This window comes from Akanthomyces muscarius, chromosome 6 (genome assembly GCF_028009165.1).
Source record: "Akanthomyces muscarius strain Ve6 chromosome 6, whole genome shotgun sequence".
Taxonomy (NCBI): domain Eukaryota; kingdom Fungi; phylum Ascomycota; class Sordariomycetes; order Hypocreales; family Cordycipitaceae; genus Akanthomyces; species Akanthomyces muscarius.
The window spans coordinates 1,204,312-1,224,521 of NC_079246.1; the positions used below are offsets into that span (position 1 = coordinate 1,204,312).

Genomic DNA, 20,210 nt, shown 5'->3' on the forward strand with positions numbered 1-20,210 from the left:
ATTGCATCACTTCGCTCAGCCCAAGTCGACACAGTCCCGTGGAAGGCTCCAAAGAGCGTCAGGCACAACCACTGTCGCGCATCAGCCCTAAACCTCCCCAGGGGGGCATCAACATGCGAGTTCCCAGTATTTCGGATTCTCTTCGCATTGGTATACGTATGCTTACGTATGCATCCCTTTCCACGGCCATCTATCGCTTCCCTGCATTGGCACAGCCTTGCCGAGCGCAGACCCGCCCAATGTGGTAGGGGGATGCTCCGGACCGCTTCACTCATAGGGGGGTGAGCGGGAATGTAGATCATATGATCGGGCAACCAGAGTCGTATTCTACAACTGGAAGCTCGGATTCAAGATGCAAGAGAGCTCACGGCTCTTGAGCGGTACAAGGGGTCAACTTCGGATCCTGCCGTGGCAGTGCATATTCACAGCTCTTGGACACATAATCAAGGTTTTAGATGTACGCGTATTCCGGTGCGGCTGAACAAGAGTGGATGCCGTTTGCGGGCAGGCACTTATTTTTATCAGGAACACGCGTATCGCATGTGGTTTCGGCGGGTTTTGTTTCTACAATGGGCTTGCAAAACGGGGCGCTTTGGCGGCTTCGGTATCGTTGAACTAGTGCCCACATCTCGGCGCCGTTGCAACTCGCGTGTTCACAAGCCGTGCCTGAGATCGGACCATGCACGGTTCCCAGCGATGTGGGAATTTCATGAGCAAGGCTTATTCTTCAAAATGTGGTTGACGCGTGGCTGTGTTTTTCCTTCCTTCTTCATTTTCGAGGTCCGAGTACATAAGGGACGTGGTCGAGACGTTTGATTCAACTTGCATTGAGGCTATCCCAGGAACAACATCTTACTCGCTTCCATTGTCATTGACTACTTGCTCTACAACTTCCGGCATTTTGATTGATTCAATTTGTATCGAGGCTGCTCCCAGGAACAACAATTTACTCGCTTCCATTGTCATTGACAGCTTACTTTACAACTCCCGGATTATTGTTCAGTTTCGGCAACGTTTCTTGCAATTGGAAAACCAAACAGTCACAATGCCAGAACTCAAGCCATACAAAGGCGGCACATACTATCTCTGGGACTATGTCCCGTCGATGCCGGCCGCCATTGTAGCCATTGTCCTGTTTGGCATTCTCACATCCGGCGTCGTCTGGCGCAGCGTCTCCACGCGGACACGCTTCGCCATTCCCTTTGCCGTTGGCGGATTATGTGCGTCATTCCCAGACCTCGCCGTCTTACCATCGCGACCCCCGCGCTAATCATGCTTTTTTTTTACGATTTCGCAGTCGAGCTTATAGGCTACATTGCCCGCGCCGCCGCCCCCGACAAGACCGACAACCTGATCCTCTTCATCATCCAGAGCGTCTTCATCCTCGTCGCGCCGGCGCTCTTTGCCGCGTCCATCTACATGGTGCTCAGCCGCGTCGCGCGGAGCGTGCACGGCGAGCGACACCTGGTCATCCCGCCGCGGTGGCTCACGCGTGTCTTCGTGCTCGGCGATGTCTTTTCCTTTCTCGTGCAGTCGTCGGGCGGCGGATTGATGGCGTCGTCGAGCTTCTCGCGCACGACGGCGCAAAATATCATTCTCGCGGGCCTCATTATTCAAATTGTGCTCTTTGGGCTGTTTGCCGTGACGACGGTCCTGTTCCACGTGCGGATGCGGCGATGGCCGTCGGCCGCGAGTGCCGCCGGCAGCGTCCCGTGGCAGCGCATCCTGTTCATGCTGTACGCGGCCAGCGTGCTCATCATGGTGCGGTCAGTGTTCCGCGTCGTCGAGTACGTCATGGGCAAGGACGGCTACCTGCTGACGCACGAGTGGACGCTGTACGTGTTTGATGCACTGCTCATGGTGCTCACCATGGGCGTCTTCGTGTGGTGGTACCCGGGTCGGCTGGCACCGCCACCGCACGCGTGGGAGAGCGTCGAGACGGGCAACAACGACTCGAGCGTGCGGCTTGACTCGGGGATGGAAGATTCGTCTCGCAAGCCATCGCGGGGTCTGCAGAAGTAAGCGCATAGGATGGCATTGTGTGTATAAGGCGGGTATCGCGTTGGATCAGGGTTGTCGTCATGGTCATTTTGGTTTTCAGCGAGTTATAGACTGGTCCTCTCGGCATAGAATAGAAAATAGCGAAAATGGAACTTGCACTTGCCATTCACACGATGCATCATTGGGCTTGCATGTTGCAAGAGGCAAAGGCTGTTGCGGAGTTTGCATCGCTAAACCACCCAAGACGTGCCTTTTCTCCGCAGCGATGACGGAGAAGACGGGGAAGACGGATGGCATCAGAAAACGAGGGCCATGTCTCGATCGTTCTGGGGCTTGAACGTCCGGGAGGGCGCGCCTCTTTCTGCGGGGTGGCACTTGCTCGGATTGCTTCGAATCGGGATGATGAGCGAACTAGAACGAGGCCAGCCTGGCTAGGCTTGATTGATTGATTGATGGTGTGTTGTTTTATTTTTTTTGGAGGGGGGCGGGCGGGCGAGCGAGATGTCGGGTTGTTGATGGACTCCGCGCGCGCGAGCCGGGCGGCGGACTTGCTGGCGTAACAAAGCATCCAACCCGGGGTAAGAAAAAGTCGGGAAATAGTAAGGAAAAGTCGCCATTGGTCCGCTGGGAGCAAGCCAACCGATGAGGCTGAGTCCATCACTTTTTTTTTTGTCCCTTTGTTCAAGCTGTCTCATCCGTCTCTGGATCCTATTCTTCGTCGTTGCACTACCTACGGGTGCTAGCTAGATCCAACGTGCGGACAAGACATCGACTTCGAATGCCCAGGACTCTTCTCTTCTGCTCCTTCCACTTGGACTCTGTTTGCCATTTTCCTTTCTGCATCTCCGCCCCTGTAACCCTGCTCCTTCCAACAAGACGCCCACGGAAGCACGCACCAGAACGCTGCGATTGCTTACTCGTTCCCCATCACTCACTGCCAAGATCCACTTCGGCTCAATCGCCGCCGAGAGCGACAGAAAAATCCGATCTCAACGGTGATGATGACTCGATAAGAGGGACGCCCCATCTCATTTCCCGACGACGGGCATCAAGACATTTGAAACAAGACTCGAGCCCTCTTCATAGCACCCTCAGAAAGACATGTCTCAACAAGGCTCGGCCGACGCAGCTGCCGTCGCCGACCCCAGGTCAATGTCATCCGCTGCCGCCACCACATCGGATTCACCATCTTCACTTGACGCTGCCGCAGCAGCCGCCGCCGCCGCCGCAGCCAACAAGACGCGGCGCTCCCATCGCAAGTCACGCAACGGCTGCGCCGAGTGCAAGCGTCGCCACATCCGCTGCGATGAGCACCGCCCCGTGTGCTCCAACTGCGTGAGCGCCGACCGCGCATGCGTCTTCCCCCGCGGTCCGGGTTCTGCTACCAGCACCCCATCCGTGCTCCCCAACGGCGGCGGCATTTCCAAGCCGCCACCTCCGACCAACGGCTCCAACCATTCTCATCGCCATCATCATTCTCACCGCCATCATGCCGCCGCCGCCGCCACACCACCCAGTCACCTTCCCAGTCCCAGCCCGGGCAACGGCAACGGGAGCTCACCATCCCCCCGTCACGACTTTGCCTTTGACGAGATCTGCGGCCCCCTTCCCCGGCCCAACCCGTCATCCGCCTCCTCCACCTTTCGCCGGAGTAACTACACCTACTATCCCACCGCCAACGGCATGGACAGCACGGCACCGCCCACGCCACAAACTCTCCCCCCCTCGCACGCCTCGCCGGCGGGCCTGGATGCCGATGCGTCGGCCTCGGCGTCCGTCTTTACGCCGTTTCACCTGCAGCTCTTCCACCACATCCAGACAGTGATGCTGCCGGACGCGGCCATCAACACGAGCAACCACCTGCAGCAGTTTGTCGACATTGCGATGCGTCACGCTCTCGACGCTCCGTATCTCATCAACGAGCTGCTCGCGATTGCCGCCGTGCACATGGCCACGCAAAAAGAAAACCAGCTGCTGCTGCAACAGCAGACTCAGAACAAAGAAAACAACTGCGGTAGTAGCAGCGGCGGCGCGGCCAACACGCCCGTCGCGACAACCCTCCACGCAGCGCCGGCCGTGCTGCCGCCTCTCCTCCCGCCGCACGGCTCTCCATCCTCCGTATCCTCGCCCGCGTCCTCCAACAACCTACCCTCCATCACCACCTCGCCCTTCACCACCTCCTCCAACCCCATCGTCGCCAACCTGCGGCACCAGGCCACCGAGCTCCAGACTCGCGCCGTCGCCAACTTTACCCGCCTGACCGCCCATCTGCCCCCCGACGACACCGCCTTGTGCATCCCGCGCTTCCTCTTCTCCTCGACGCTCTCCATGCACGCCCTCGCCGACTCCCTCGCCGAGCTGCGCGCCGCCAACGCCGACTTCCACGGCTTCATCGACCGCTTCGTCGACTGCTTCAACCTCTACCGCGGCATCCGCGCCGTCATCTACCCGACCTGGCAGTTCCTCTCCGACTCGGAGCTCCGTCCCCTCCTCCAGGTCACCCGCGAGGCCAACCTCGGCATCGTCGAGCGCGGCCACGAGTGCGCCCCCCTCCACGACCTGCTCTGCCGCTCCGACCTGGCGCCCACCAGCCTCGACGCCTGCCGCGTCGCCGTCGAGAAGCTCCAGTGGGCCTTTGACCTGCACAACAACCTGCCCGCCAACAGCGGCCAGCACGCCGTCTCGGCCTTTTCCGTCATCGTCTCAGCCGAGTACGTCGACGTCCTGCGCAAGCACAGGCCCGAGGCCCTCATAATTCTCTCCTACTTTGCCGTCCTGCTCCATCGCTGCCGCCACTTTTGGATCTTTCAAAACTCGGGCGCCTGCATGATAAGGGCAATTGCCAACCACATTGGCTCCTACTGGCGCGATGCCATGGCCTGGCCGCTGCAAGTCATTGAAACAGAGGACTGCTAATCTACCCTTCTTTTGTCATCTGCGCGGGCGCCTTGTTATATACGCAATCTTATACCATATATCACTATTTAGCATTTGAAAATTTACATCTTCTTGCATTCTTGACAACGCCAGCCATCATTGGTGATTTTGAGTCTGTTATATTTTGTGCAAGAGAGAGATCTACACGATCATCATGTCTAACTACGTATTGTTTTGGTCTTTCTTTGCCATCTCGTTCATTCTCAAGGCCTCTCCTTCGCTCCTCTAAAACGACTGCTGCTACACCGCCTCGTCTGCACAATGAAAAGAAGCTTGCTTCAAAGCGATCGCCTCCATCATGTGGATGAGATGCATCTGCAGCAAGGGGCCGTTTTTTTTGTAGGCAAAGGGTTTTGCCATAGAGACTTAATCAAATCTTTTCTTGCCCTTGTCGGTATCATCACAACTATAAAGGAAATTAGAGCGAAGAAAAACAAAACGCGGAAAAAATCAACTGCTGACCACCGCGTGGTAGGAAAGAACAGTCATCATATGGCCGCATCGACCCTTTCTTTTTACGCCTCAAAGTCCATAAAACTCCCAGCCATCTCCGCCCGCGCTCTCGTCAAGCTTGGCTCCTTCTTTCGGGGCATACTCGGATCTAAACTCTTCACCCAGTCACAGCTCTTCGTCGTCAAGCTCCGAAGGCTTCAGTAGACCGCCAACCTTTTGCCGTCTCTCCATGTCGGCTGCCTTGGCGTCACGTTCCTGCTGCTCCTTCTCAACAATGAAAAGCTCGGCATTGTCGCCAGCAAATTCCTTGAGCGAGATGAGGAAGTCGCGCAGGTTCAGGCGGAACTTGTCGTACTGCGTGTTTAGGCTGAAAAGGCCCTCCACAAAGTTGGTAATCTGGGCACTGTAGAATTGTTAGCTTCATCTCTGTGGTGAAGGGTCCATTGCACTTACGCTTGCAGGTTCGGGAACGCCCTCTGCAGGAGTTCAGCAACCGAGTTACCCAGGAACTCTCTGTTGGTGGTTCCCGCCTGAGCTTGGCCCTCGGTGTAGATTGGGCCTTGGATCTTGGGCTGACTGCCATCACCGGGCTGGATGTAGTAAAACAGCTTCATCAGCAGCATAGACTGTGTCTTGAAACCGGCTTTGTGGTCATTGTCAGTGACCACGAAAAGCACATCCTGGAGAATTGTCACAAAGAAGCGCTGGAAAAACGCATTCGCAGTGGCGACATCAGTCTTTTCGGCAATGTTGGTGATGAGCTCCAGGCACATGTTGAGGCCAGCAGCTTCGACATCGCGATTGTCGTGCTTGAACGCCCAGGAGCAAGAGTCGATGACAAACTTGAATTGGTTGTTGTCGAGCTTGAGGAGAGCCGGGAAGCAGTGCAGGTTAATGGCACGGAGAAGGTTGAAGAACTCAACACGATGCTCAGGGAACTCGGAAAAGTCCTTGTTGATCATTTCCAGAGTGCACTCAAAGACGTTCTCCATGATGGTGGGGACCTGGTCTTCCATAAGGCTGGAGAGCTTGGTAATAACAACAGACATGGCCTTGAGTACTTCGGCATCGCGGGCACCGGGAACATTGCGGTTGTAATCAATCAAGACAGAATCCAGCAGCGGGGGGATCATCTGGGCACGGACGGCTTGCAGGTCCTCGGCCTTGTCGATGTATGTCTCAACGAGCTTGAGAATCTCCTTCTTAATGGTGCGTAGACCGCGAACCTTGGGCATCTTGGTGGCGAGTTCGCCGTCGCGCTGAACGGCCTCGGATATTAATGTACTCGTGGCGCGGTACATCTGGAGCATGTCGTGGTAGATGCGACCAATCTGCGGGTAGAAGTATGGCCCGATAGAAGTGCACGCCGACACGTTCGTCTTCATAATGTTACCGATGACCTTGATGGTTTCCGAGTCCTGGAGGATCGAAGGGTTCAAGGTAGCTTGCTTGATAATCTCGTCCCACGCGGCGTTAGGGATGCTCATCAAGTCGGCCAGAAGACGCTCTTGCTGATGCTTGTTACCCTGAGCGGCGACCATGTAGCCGCAAGCCTCGTAAAAGGTGTGCACCTGCTGAGGGGTCAGATCACAGGTGATGCGGCCCATGTTACGGACGATCTCCTCGATAAAGGGCTCCTGCTCCATGGGCTGAAGAGCGACGAAGTGGCGTCTGCACTGTCGCGCGATCTTGATAAAAGTATCGCAAGCCATGTCTTGAACACCCTCGTGGGACTCGTGCATAAACTCAAACAGCTTATTCACGACCGTCTTAAGGAACTTCCAGTGTGCCTTGAGGAAGCGAGGATACTGGCCAACAATGTACATAATATTACTGGCGACAACCGCCTTGTTGTCCTTGCCGCGCTTCATCTCGGTGAGACCGAGGAGATCCTTGATGACAGTCACAAGGAACCGCTTCTCCGTCTCTTCATTCATGGCGAGTGAAATGGAGCCAATGGCCCAGCAAAGAACGTTGCAGTTGTGCCACGACCATTCAGTGCCATCGACCTGGTGCGCCAGCTTCTCCGTCATGATGTTTTCGGTGTCGACCACGTCCAAATGGGTAAGGTAGACGAGACACTCGCGGATTGTCTTGTACAGTTGAACAGTGTCACTTTCCTTGACGAATTCGCGAACAATTTCACCCTCGTCGTTTTCGACAATCAAGACTTCCTCGGGGCGGACCATCTTCTCGATCATGACAATTCGCAGGTTCGACAGCACTTCGTTGTACTTATGCTTCCGAAGAGGGTAGCTTGTGAGGAGTGAGGGGTTGGGAGCGCCGCCACCAGAAACGCCACCGCCGACAGCGAGGAGCGGGTTCAGATCAGTGATGGGTAGCTGCTGCATCTCCTCATAGAGCTCCTGGACGACCTTCAGCCAGTAGTCGAGGCAGATCTTAAAGATTTCGCGATCGTCGATCTGTGATATTCTGACGAGGTAGTAGTGGCCGTGCAAGAGATAATCGCGGTTAGGGAGTTTCTCGATAAGCTGCAACGGTTAGCAAAAGACAGTGACGTAGGAAAGGAATACGTACGTTGAGATGGGCTCCGAAAAAGTTGCACAGGAACAGTGCAAGGTTTTGTATGAACTGCTGATCCCTCGAGTTGCTGCTGGGGTATGTGCTTTTCAGGTCGAGGGTCATGGGGATGATATCAGCAATAGTTGTCAGGACTTCGGTGAACATTTTGACAAGCTGCTCGTCGTACGAGTTGGGCTGGCCGGGGCCGCCAGTCTGCAGACCACCAATTTCCGTCAGGCACTGCAGGGTGACATTTCGAAACTCGGGAGTCGGCAGGAAGCGTGTGCGCAGGGTCTCAATAAGGGGGGTCTCGAAAATGTAGCCGAGCGGAATCCAGTTGCAAAAGGCGAGCAATGTCTCGAGGGTAGCCATGATAAGGCTGGCCTGATCGGCTGTGTTTAGAACTTCCTGGCAGAGCTGGAAAATCTGAGAAAACTCGGCGCACATGGTCTGCTTCATACTCCGCGTTTTGGCCGAGGTCATCTGCTCGGCAGAGTAGTCAAAAACTTCTTCGGACAGCAAACGCAGAATGATCATGTTGTTCTCGCAAATCGACAGGCTAGAGTGGCAGGACGAGATGATTTCGTTGATGAACGTCGGCCAGTTGTGGGGCCATTCTTGCTTGAGGACGGAAACAAGGACGAGGTTGAGCTTGTTGAGGAGAGTCTTGTTGGATTGCAGAGACTCCTCGGTAGTGGAAGACTGGATGATAAACTGGACAATGAAATTGCGGATGCCTAGCAGAGTTAGGAACGGATCGTGCACGCAGCAGGAGCTGGCGCTTCGGCTTACCTTGGCACTGGTCGCGAGGCAAAACCTTCCATCGCGTCAGAATCACGTTGTCAAGGACCTGGAGGCCGAGATCTATGTAAATGTTAGCTTCTTTTGTCGTGCGGGGGTGTAAGAACGGCCGGGTAACGGCGAGGGAACGCACATTTCGTCTGCGGGTACTGGGCATCGGAAAGAATTTTGTCGACCATGAGCCAGGCGTCGGGGTCTTCCTTGAACTGCAGAGCGAGAAAAGTCAGTTGTTGGGTCCAAACCCGAGGAGGGCGGTCTATTGCCTCGCCCGTGGTCAGAATAGTAGACTAACCTGGTTTAAGGCATTCTGAGCGGCTTTTTGCTGTTGGTAGTAGATGAGGTCAGTAAACCAAGCGGACAGGACGAGAAACAGACAGGGATGCGACTGCTGCGAAAAGGTCGAGAAAAAGCAGCAGAGCAGGAGAACTGCGTACCTGGTCACCGCGACCTTCGTAAAAGGCGCGGACCGTAGTGTCGAGCTCCTCAATGCTGATGGCCATGCTGGGGGAGGCGGACGAGAGCGGGGTGTGGGTGAGGCAAGAATCAGAGCTTCAGGCGCAGCAGCAAAAGCCGGCGACGGCACAGCACAGAGAGGTGACGACAGTGCTGTGCGACGCGTTAAGGCTGGGGGCTCTTCTTTTTCTTTTCTTTTCTCGTAGCAGCAGAATGGTATAGGAGGGTACTGCTACCCGGGCGGACGAGAAGATATCTGTTCTTGTTTGGGCGAGTCTGAAGATGGGTGGTTGTGGGAAGAGGAGAAAACAAGAGGCGAGAACCTGGTGAATAGAGGAGAAGCGTCTGCGCTGCCTGGCGGGTGAAGCAAAAGACGGACAGCGGACCAGAGGCTCCCCTCTTTGCGGCTCCCCTCCCTGTATTCAGCGGGCGGTAGGCCCAGCAGCGGGACAAGAGCGGGGTGATACAGTGCTTCAAGCCGCTCTGCCAGCGCTGTCTACCTACCAATACAGCGGTGCGCCAGCAAGTTCTGGCCTGCTGTGGGCGCCTGCGATTGCTTTTGTCAGCCACCGCCGCCGGTACGGGTACAGGTACTTATCAGGCAGAAGGCGGGGCTTGCGGGCGACTACTAGCCACCGTTGCCACACCAATGCCACCCTTCAGGCCCCCAACGACTGGCCCGCGCCACACCGTCCAGGTACCGCTACTTCAATGTAGGTCTGGACTTTTATCTCCGTCACTGCTGGCTGCAACCCCGCCTCGCCAACACTCGCGTCTTCTCAATGTATGCTCGCCAAGCGCCATTGTTGGTCTTCAGACGCTATCTGCGATCCGTCGGAAGCTGTCACGGGACATACCCTTGCTTGTAACATCATCGTTTCCCGTTGTCCAAGCGCCGCGGCGCTGATATTAGCTGCCGTACCACCCGAGGCAAGCTAACCAAGCAATTTTCTGCTGGCGCGAAAATGCACTAACACCATACATGATGACTTGTGCGAGCCATGTCTCATTTCTTTGTGACCAGTTTTTATTGCTTCTTTTAATTCATTTATGGTATATTACACAGCCAGATGATAACCCATGTATCCTGACACACTTGCATCCAACTGCGTTTTCCTCATCTGAGCGGAAGCTGAGCCGTCTAAACCTTGTAACCGCACTCACCCAGCGACTCCTTGAGAGCGTTGAGGGCCTTGTCGATATCGCCGCGGTTCGAGTTAACCTAGCAGCTTCATATTAGTATTTGCAAAACAATCTGTCAGGTAACTGTTCACATACGGCAGAAATGCCCATGTGGCCGAAACGAATGTACTTGGGGCCAATGGTGGCGTGAAGGCCAGCAGCAAAGATGACGCCCTTGCTGAGCAGCTTGGGCAGAACATCAGTGGCGCCAACACCCTCAGGCAGGTATATGGCAGTCATGGCGTGCGACTGGTCCTCCTTCTTGCTGGCCACGGGCTTCAGACCAAGGTCGGCAATCGACTTCTTGACATAGTCCGACACCTCAACGTGCTTGGCAATCCGCTGGTCAATGCCATTGGCCATGAGTTGCTTGAAAGCCGTGTTCAGGGCGTGAATCAGCTGGGGGGAGGGAGTAGAAAAGTACGAGGGTTTGCCAGCCTCATAGTTCTTCATGACTGTTTTGCATCGTTAGCCGGCTACGCGTGCGCGCTTACTGCATCGCTCTGCTTACTAGGAGTCCAGTTCTTCATGTTGGCAAAGTAGGCTGCGGCGGGAATCTTGCGGTTGTGGGCGACATCGACGGCGCGGCCGCTGAAGAAAGAGATGGACAGGCCAGCGGGGGCACCGATGGCCTTTTGGCCGGCAGTGATGACACCGTCCAGACCCCAGTCGTCGAAAGCGAGTTCCTCGCAGGCGACACTGCAGACACCGTCGGCAATGACGAGTGTGTCTGGAGAGACCTTCTTGACGGACTGAACGAGGGTCTTGAGGTCGAACAGAACACCGGTCGAAGTGTCGACATGGGTGGCAGTGACGAGCTTGAACTTCTTCTCGGAGAGGGCCTTCTCAATCTCGGCGGGCGAGGGGACGCCGCCGACAGGACCGTCGAGCTTGGTCACCTTGGCGCCGTACTGGGTCAGGCAGTCGGCGAAGCGGTCGCCAAAGTAGCCGGAGCTGAGCACGAGGACATCCTCGCCAGCCTCGACCAGGTTGGCGGCGACGAGATCCCAGCCGAGGGTGCCAGAGCCGTTGATGATGTATGGCTGAGCATTGGGGTCGGTCGAGCGGACGACTTGGCGGAGAAGCGAGAGGGTCTCGCCAAAGATTTTGACGAAGCCAGCACCGACGTGGCTCTCACTAGAATCGGCAAGAAAAAGACGTGATTAGAGTCATGCTTTGGCGTCGGCGCGATTGCTGCCCAAGGTATGTAGCGCAACGCGCACGGCAGTTGGCGCGGGGCAGAAAACGGAGCTTACCTGTAGTGGCTCATGGACTGGAGGACGGCATCGTCGAACTCAATGGGTCCGGGGATGAGGAGCGTAGGGTGAGGAGCTTGGGAAGACATGTTGGATGATTTGCGGATTTGTTGGTGTATGGGAGAGGAAACAATGGAGGGAGAAAGATGTAGAGGAGTGCCGGGGGTTGAAGCTATTATTCTGACACTGGAGGGGTAGTGGCGGCCGGTGGATGTCCATGACGGGCTGCGGGGCATCCCGTCTACAGCCGACCGAAGCACTGGATTTCTTAGTAAGGAGAACCGCGACGCCATGGTTGCGCAGTGTCAATGGAGGAAACTCGGCGAGTGCTGCGCGAAAGACGAGGTCGCAATGCTAATGAGCTCCGTCTCTAATCAATGACGAGCCGCAGTTTACCGATTGACCGCCGGTTGAGGCCTGGACGTCGAGAATTAGCGATACAGTGCAGACAGCAGCTCTCGGCGCAAGTTCAGGGGAGTTGGGGGACAAGTCTGCTAAATCTACAGCGTCTTCAGCGAGTTCCGGTACCGGGGCAACCGCTGTAGCTTGGCTGCTCCCGGCGTTTCCCGGCTATTCGGCCTCGCTGTGGGCAGCCGCCGCACTCCGCTGCCATCGACACTCCACATCAGCTTACAGCGGCCAGTCAGCCCATCACAGGCCATTACGAGGTGTGCAGAGCTAGCGAGTGATGTCCGTCGACTAATTATGAATCATACTGTATCGAATCTGGGGTTCTTTCCGGGTCAGCCAGCTGACTCTCACATCTACACTTTGTGCGCTCCAATCACAGTGCTGATAATTATAAGTGTTCTTTCCGTGGCCATTCGTTGCTATTGGACGGGAGTTGGAGCGAACTCGAAATACTGTGGCGCGGAGCCTTCCCTCGTAGGATTCACGCCTGTGGCGCGGCCCTCTTCGTTGGGTAGGATCGCAGTCTTTCGTACTGTGGCGCGATCCCCTCCGCATTTCCCCTCTTCAGTCACCCCTCTTGTACTCGGTAGAAACATCTACCAACAATAGCTAACACACAATTGCTCCTCGTCTCAACGTCATGTCCTGGTCCCAGACTCTTCTTCTCGCCGTTGGCGTCTTACTGGCACCTGTTGTCGCCAGCCCTCGTAAGTCTCCGCGCCCTGACTACGAGTGACAAAGTATCTGACTGGGCAGCAGAATACCATGGAGGCGCTGACTCTGTAGATGCATCCATCGATGCTTGAACAACATAGTTCCTGCCAAGAATATAGAAATCCCCTTTTGTCCCTTCTCGTCCCATGTTCATCCACGTTCGTCACTCGATTCGATCGAAACACTCTCTCTCTCCAGACTGTTCCTCCGTGGAATCGTGCCCGTATCGCATTCGTTTCCCAAACGTCGACTTCGTTCCGCAGTGCTCTACATGAGGCACGCCATCTTGCGACTGCTGCATAGCTCCGACGAGCCAACCTTGACTCTGCTCTTCTCCCCAACCCAGGTCCACGCTTCCACAAGCCACTCATACCACACTCGCGTATCATCCGTCTGTCGCCACATACTTACCTCCAGCTCAGTGTCCGCAGGGAAGTACAGAGGTTGCTGCAAAAATATGAATTAGCTTGAGACGCTTCCAGGAATGAACAAATACGACTTACATTGAGAGGGAAGAAAATGGGGAACCACGAAATCATGTCCTTGCTCTTCTCGTCAATGCGCTCCGGATGAGTGCTGATCTCAACCTTTTCGCCTAGCGTCTCCTCCACCTGTGATTCGTACAAAGTTGACTCAAAGTACCCAGCCAGCCCATGCGTGACACCTCGAGCGCGGCAGTGAAACGAAAGATGGCAAAAGCGTGAGTTGTGGTCATTGGCACCAGCAGCCCCGGCCATGCTGCCGCCGCCACCGCCGACAACACCGCCAGAGCGGCGCGCTTCGACTCCTTGCAGTGTCGACGCGGGAATGGGGTGGGAGAATTCCCAAGCCTCTTGGATACGCGGATGATCCGGCACACGCTGCGCATTGTAGTCGAGCGAGAACAAGTGCACGACCCAGGGCGTCGAGAATGCGTTAGAATCAGTAGCAGAGCGTGCAAGAATGTCTGCATGCAGCTTGGGCGAAGCAATTGGCGTAAAGTGTGCCGTGTAAGAGCTCGGGATAGAGATACCTTGTGGTGCCATGACATGTTGGATGCCGTCCAGACACTCAGGGGAGAGCTCATTGTCGCCAAATGAGCCCAAAAGTTCCGAAATCAGGATATCGACCTTGCCATAGACGGGACCATCTGCAGACTCAGAGATGACTGGGCCTTTCCAGTGTCTCATGTCCGTCTTGATGACCTTGACACGCCCACCCCAGACATTCTGGTTTTGGCGCAGCAAGTAGACGTAGGCATTGGGGTTCTTTTCAACGGCCCAAACCTCCACATCCACATTGGCGTACTCAGCAGCCTTGAGTGCTCGGGTAACAAGAGGTCCACGACCTGACCCTGCCACGGCAATTATAACGACACCCTTCTTGGAAGTTGGCTTCTTCAGCTTCTTCCACTCAATCAAGGCCTCCATTGTAGCGGCTTCGTATTGGTTATATTTGACGGGGTCGCCTTCAAACACCTCGTACGTAGCAGACTCAAGGTTGTCTGAAAGCGGCTGCAGTGGTGATTGAAGCCAATCTTGGAAGCTCGTAAGCATGGGTGACTCGAATATTGTGAGCGGTGGTTGCCTCGATTCCACCCATCGTAAATACTCGACGTATGGAGATGGTCTGTCGTCCTCTTCAGAAGTAGCCTCGTTGCCGTCAGTAGCCTCTGACAGCGGCGGGAAGCCACCTCTAGCAATAATACTCTCCGCATCGCCTTGGATGTGAGCAACGCGAGGTCCGGCATTCCACATCAGGAGTCCAGGCGTAGATTTAAGTTTCATGTACGAAAAGATCATGCCTTGGTGATGTTTTGAAAGCGAGGGGTTATCAGTGTTGTTTGTCTGGAAAATCTCGGGTGTATAAATGAGATACATGAGAGGCTCTGAAAACCATCGGTCCTGGAGTGCCTTTTCAGGCATCACCTTTGGGATCTTCAAGGCTACAGTCTGTCAGTCAAGAGCCAGCATCACTGGGCAGCGGATGTACTTACCGACGAAAAGTCTCAGGTTATAGTTGCACGCGCTCCGAACGTTGTTCCAGGAGTCCCATGCAGTGTAAATGTCGATTTCTTTTGCTGCCGGCGGGGTCTCCGACACTGCATTTAGGCTAGACAAGGTTTCAACGCCGCCGTCAATGCCTGGCTCGCGGTACATAGGCATTTGCACAACAAAGCTCATGTTGGCCCCGATAGTAAGAGCCTCCTGAACGGCACGAGCATACCGCGCTAGACCAGAGTTTCCAGCACCTCGTGAGCCATCCCGTTCAGGCGGGGGGATCATGACAATGCGAAGTCCACAGAAGCTTGCATAATTGATTTCCAGATTTAAAACCTGTCGTGAGATATTTGCAATGATGGGGTTTGGGGATGAGAGATCAATCCACGGGCTGATGCATCCGGTGTAGGTATTGACAGCTTGGGAGGGGAACAAACTGGTATCTTCCGGGGTCAGAGGAGGGATGATGGGGTCAGCTGAAGAACCCGTGGCGATGGTAGTACCCTTCTCCTTGGTTTTGGCCAACAGCTTCAGATGGACTTCAACTAGCTTGAAGATTCTCTGCCTAAAGTGCTGGTTGGTGATAGGCGAGAGTGCAAAATTGAACTGCTCACTGTTAGTCACGCTCAAGCTAAAGTGTGTAGAGGTGGACCAACTCCTTGGTTCAAGAGGTACCCGTACTGAAGGTCACTCAAAGGCGTATCTCGAGTACTATCATGATACCCAAAGGTGAAATATGGGTGATCGTACTCCGTGGAAGCCATCTTGACGACGCCAAAAAGAGCTCTCAACAGTCACACAGCACTTGCGGAGGCAGCAATAATTCTGCAGCTCTACTCTCAAGCCAGTCCAGACAGATTCTCTGGATATTGACACTGGAGCTAGAAAGTAGACATCCAGGTCACTGGTAAGAGCAAAGATGTGCTGATAAAGAAGCCAAGAAGCATCAATCCGGCGGGATACATTTTCAGTCCTTGCGACCCAAGGTGGGATGAAACGGGGCCTTGCACAGTGTGCAACCGTCGCAGAAGCTGCCCAATGGCGGTCAATGTGATACTTGATGTGCCAGCGCAGCCGGCTCATCTTTGTTGAAAAGGTAAAACTTCGCTCTCAAAAATAAAATTTTATATCTCATGGTTCGACTAGGTTGATTAAGTCCGACTTTCAATCATTGAACGCAATTTCAAAGCTTCAACGTCTTTTCCAATGCCCCTCATCACAGTGCAAACAGCCGCTCCATCAGCACTGTTGCCTGCTTATCGATAATGATTTTCCAGCACGCCGCCCAAAATTTTCCGAGTCAACAAGCGATCGCGCAAACCGGCCACTGTGACCTCGTTTTCTTATCCCCCCCATTGCATTGATCAATTTTCTTTTCTTTTGCGGATTTTGCGAGTTGGCAATATGCCCGATACTGCCGGCGACAAGCGAAGCAGTGCCGATTCCGACGGCGCTTCCAGGAAGAAGATGAAGAAGGAGGAAAAGCCGAACCCGTACCTGGCGCACATGTACGAGAATGGAGATGACGAAGATTACGAAGACGGCGCTGAAGAGATGCCTGCGCATTCGCCTCTGGCGGGCATGAAGCGCCGTGCCACAACGGCAAAGCAGGCTGAAAAGCGCGAAGATTTGGACGCGAATCCCTTCACAGGGCGTGCACACTCACAGAAGTACTTTCAGATTCTGCAAGGTCGCCGAGACTTGCCCGTCCATAAACAAAGGTGTGTACATTTGCTCAATGCTATGTTTTGAATGCATCCTAATCGCACTTCCCGCAGGCAGGAATTCCTCGACAAGTACCATTCGACCCAGATCCTCGTCTTTGTCGGTGAGACGGGTTCCGGAAAGACTACGCAGATCCCGCAATATGTCGTCTACGATGAGCTACCCCAGCTCAACCGCAAGCTCATTGCCTGTACGCAACCCCGACGAGTCGCCGCCACCTCGGTAGCCCAGCGTGTCGCCGACGAGATGGACGTGACCTTGGGCGAGGAAGTCGGTTACAATGTTCGATTTGACGACATGTCGGGCCCCAAGACGCTCCTCAAGTACATGACGGACGGTATGCTTCTGCGCGAGGCCATGCACGACCACGACATGTCGCGCTACAGCTGCATCATTCTCGACGAGGCGCACGAGAGAACGCTCGCGACCGATATCCTCATGGCGCTGCTCAAGCAAGTCGCCGCCCGCCGCCCCGACCTCAAAATCATTGTCATGTCCGCCACGCTGGACGCGCAAAAGTTCCAGCGCTACTTCAACGATGCGCCGCTGCTCACGGTCCCCGGCCGCACGCACCCCGTCGAGATCTTTTACACGCCCGAACCCGAAAAGGACTACGTCGAGGCCGCCATCCGCACCGTGCTGCAGATCCACGCCTCAGAGCCCGAGGGTGATATCCTGCTCTTCCTCACGGGCGAGGACGAGATTGAAGACTCGTGTCGCAAAATTGCGCTCGAGGCCGAGGAGCTAATACGAGAAGTTGACGCCGGGCCGCTCGTCGTCTACCCGCTGTACGGCACCCTCCCTCCGCACCAGCAGCAAAAGATCTTTGACAAGCCGCCGCCGGCGCTGCGCAAGGGCGGCCGTCCCGGCCGCAAAGTTATCATCTCGACCAACATCGCCGAGACGTCGCTGACCATTGACGGCATCGTCTACGTCGTGGACCCGGGCTTCAGCAAGCAAAAGATTTATAACCCGCGCATTCGCGTCGAGTCGCTGCTCGTATCGCCCATCTCCAAGGCCTCGGCGCAGCAGCGTGCCGGTCGTGCCGGCCGTACCAAGCCCGGTAAATGCTTCCGCCTGTACACGGAAAAGGCGTTCAAGAAGGAGCTCATCGAGCAGACGTACCCCGAGATCTTGCGCTCCAACCTCGCCAATACGGTGCTGGAGCTCAAGAAGCTGGGCGTCGAGGACCTGGTGCACTTTGACCTGATGGACCCGCCGGCGCCCGAGACGATGATGCGCGCGCTCGAGGAGCTCAACTACCTGGCGTGCCTGGACGACGACGGCGAGCTGACGGCGCTCGGCTCCCTGGCGTCCGAGTTCCCGCTGGACCCGGCGCTGGCCGTCATGCTCATCTCGTCGCCCGAGTTCTACTGCTCCAACGAGATCCTGAGCCTGACGTCGCTGCTGTCGGTGCCGCAGGTCTTTGTGCGCCCGGCCAACAACCGCAAGCGCGCCGACGAGATGAAGTCGCACTTTAGCCACCCCGACGGCGACCACCTGACCATGCTCAATGTGTACCACGCCTACAAGGGCCAGCAGGCCTCGGACCCCAACTCGGTCAAGAACTGGTGCCACGAGCACTTTCTCTCGCACCGCCACCTCTCGAGCGCCGACAGCGTGCGCGCGCAGCTCAAGCGCACCATGGAGGTGCAGGGCCTGGAGCTCATCTCGACACCATTCGAGGACAAGAACTACTACACCAACATCCGCCGCTCCCTGCTCTCGGGCTTCTTCATGCAAGTCGCCATGAAGGAGAGCTCGGGCAAGATCTACCGGACGGTCAAGGACGACCAGGCCGTGCTGATCCACCCGTCGACGGTGCTGCGGACCGAGTTTGACTGGGTCGTGTACCACGAGTTTGTCCTGACGTCGAAGCAATATATCCGCACCTGTACGGGCATCCGTCCCGAGTGGCTACTGGTAAGTCCTCTATTGTTGTTCCTCTTTTTCTATAAAAAATCGAGTTCTTCTCGACTCAGCCTCAATTTTCTGCCGTCATGCTTTTGCTGTGAAAGTTTGCCTATTAACGGATTTTCGTGCAGGATATTGCCCCCACGTACTACGACCCGGAGAACATGGACCAGCCAGACATTAAGCGGGCTCTGGTCCGGGCTGCGGAGAAGAAGCGCAGAAAGGCGGCCATGCGCACCGACAAATGACGTGGTTCATGACTTTTGCTGCATTGCATGGAAGCTGAAGAGGCACGGCATTCAATGTCACACGGCAGATGCTTGGCAGGTTGCACAAATCAACTGCCATCCGTCCCTGAATGCTGCTACATTCAATGAGTGAGCAATTCGTTGCATGATAAATGCGAATGCGGCGATGATGTGTGTCTCTAGAAGGGTATGAGTGTGTAGTTGAGGAGCGGCGCTATTGGAGCAAGATTCATCAAAACGCACGTGGGACGTCTTTTTTTTTTCATTTTGGGATTACGCTTGTCCTTTTATTTTCGCGGTTCGGTTAGAACATAGATGCAGACAGTCTGCAAGACGTCCGCCACCATACAAACCGAGTATCATATCATTTTTGTTTCGTGTGTCATGCGTGGGGGGTGTGGGTGAGCTAAGGTGAGGTGCTGCAGTGAACGGGGAAACGCAGCCGTGCCAAAGGAAAAGTGCTTGCTTTGCGCTCAAGGATCCGGCAGTGGCGGCCTGCTTTTTTATTCATCCTGCGGCGGTTGCTCACATTTGTTTTGCATGCAAGCAAGCGGACAGATGATGCCGACGGCCGTTGTGGTCGTGCAACGGCCGTAGTGAGACCTTTTTTTCAACGGCTTGCATGGATCTGCCCATGTCCTGCTTTTTGAAACGGACATTCTTCCGATAGGCTTGACGGACCGCGCAAAGAATAGCATGTTCCAGATGATATGAGCAGCGGCTAGACGGCGCCGGCGAACCAATATCAGCCTCACGTCGTCTCATCACTATTCAGCCGCTCGTGAATGAGCTGTGAATACAGACAGTGTCCTTGTCTGGACATGGTTATTGTTTTTGCCGGTCTTGCCAATTTTCCATGGTCGGAAGTTTCGGAGAGGGCGTCCCTACTTCTCTCTTTCCTTGGTCAGAGCTACATGGAACAATTTCGGATCGCTAATTAGTTGTTTTGATTTTTAACTTGGGGGAAAGCGTCATCATAATGCAGGGGTATTCGGCCGACGCCGCAACAACCTATTAGGGCTCGCGGGAGCAGCACACGGGGGTCGTCGATCGCACCTTGTTGGATGGCCACTGCGTTTTGCTGCAGAATCTTTTATTTCTTGTGATTAATGAATGACTGCGAAATGACGCAGTGAAACTCCAACAAAGGATCAAGTCTGATCAGGGTATCAAGTTGCTTTTGGTGAAGCGCTGTGGCGGCATGGGATGTAACACCGGAGGAGGGCTGCTGCCTTGGTAATTAGACACACATGTTTTTTTGTGTCCTTGACTCTTTTTGCAGAAGAACCTGAAGTGTGTGCGCGTGTGTGTGTGTGTGTATGTGTGTTGTGTGTGTATGTGTGTTGTGTGTGTGTGTGTGTATGTGTGTGTGTGTATGTGAATAGGAGTGCATGCGCCAGGTGGCGCAAAGACACTCTGGTGCTGCTACTGCTCTATCGCAGGTAGCGTAATCGTCTTATGCAGCTCGTCATCTTTGTGGCTGCCGAAAGCAGAGGTCCGGGTATGCTTCCCCGGCCCTACCGGACCAAGCCCAGGCATGGGCTAGCTGGTTTCTTCTCGCCCTGAGTGTGCTGGCAGCCTGGCGCATATTTTCCTTTTGTAATGTGCGTTGT

The 20,210-nt window shown here is 55.1% G+C and overlaps 6 protein-coding genes across 6 annotated transcripts; 3 read left to right on the forward strand and 3 right to left on the reverse strand.

Moving 5' to 3' along the window:
• Positions 1-1,045: 1,045 nt before the first annotated feature.
• On the forward strand, positions 1,046-2,022 carry LMH87_000422 (uncharacterized protein; the record flags this gene model as incomplete). The annotated part of the gene is made up of 2 exons (XM_056198329.1): positions 1,046-1,220; positions 1,298-2,022. 2 exons carry the CDS (start codon positions 1,046-1,048, stop codon positions 2,020-2,022), a joined length of 900 nt encoding a protein of 299 aa, XP_056055289.1.
• Positions 2,023-3,102: 1,080 nt separating this feature from the next.
• Positions 3,103-4,917, forward strand: LMH87_000423 (uncharacterized protein; the record flags this gene model as incomplete). Its single annotated transcript, XM_056198330.1, has 1 exon — positions 3,103-4,917. One exon carries the CDS (start codon positions 3,103-3,105, stop codon positions 4,915-4,917), a length of 1,815 nt encoding a protein of 604 aa, XP_056055290.1.
• Positions 4,918-5,556: 639 nt separating this feature from the next.
• Positions 5,557-9,215, reverse strand: LMH87_000424 (uncharacterized protein; the record flags this gene model as incomplete). Its single annotated transcript, XM_056198331.1, has 7 exons — positions 5,557-5,794; positions 5,845-7,883; positions 7,930-8,651; positions 8,707-8,778; positions 8,849-8,921; positions 9,008-9,037; positions 9,150-9,215. 7 exons carry the CDS (start codon positions 9,213-9,215, stop codon positions 5,557-5,559), a joined length of 3,240 nt encoding a protein of 1,079 aa, XP_056055291.1.
• A 1,094-nt stretch (positions 9,216-10,309) lies between these two features.
• Positions 10,310-11,695, reverse strand: LMH87_000425 (uncharacterized protein; the record flags this gene model as incomplete). Its single annotated transcript, XM_056198332.1, has 4 exons — positions 10,310-10,390; positions 10,447-10,805; positions 10,862-11,487; positions 11,607-11,695. 4 exons carry the CDS (start codon positions 11,693-11,695, stop codon positions 10,310-10,312), a joined length of 1,155 nt encoding a protein of 384 aa, XP_056055292.1.
• A 1,303-nt stretch (positions 11,696-12,998) lies between these two features.
• Positions 12,999-15,474, reverse strand: LMH87_000426 (uncharacterized protein; the record flags this gene model as incomplete). Its single annotated transcript, XM_056198333.1, has 4 exons — positions 12,999-13,178; positions 13,235-14,655; positions 14,707-15,316; positions 15,367-15,474. The coding sequence occupies 4 exons, from the start codon at positions 15,472-15,474 to the stop codon at positions 12,999-13,001; spliced, it is 2,319 nt and encodes a 772-aa protein (XP_056055293.1).
• Positions 15,475-16,114: 640 nt separating this feature from the next.
• Positions 16,115-18,597, forward strand: LMH87_000427 (uncharacterized protein; the record flags this gene model as incomplete). Its single annotated transcript, XM_056198335.1, has 3 exons — positions 16,115-16,431; positions 16,489-18,358; positions 18,481-18,597. The coding sequence occupies 3 exons, from the start codon at positions 16,115-16,117 to the stop codon at positions 18,595-18,597; spliced, it is 2,304 nt and encodes a 767-aa protein (XP_056055294.1).
• Positions 18,598-20,210: the final 1,613 nt, after the last annotated feature.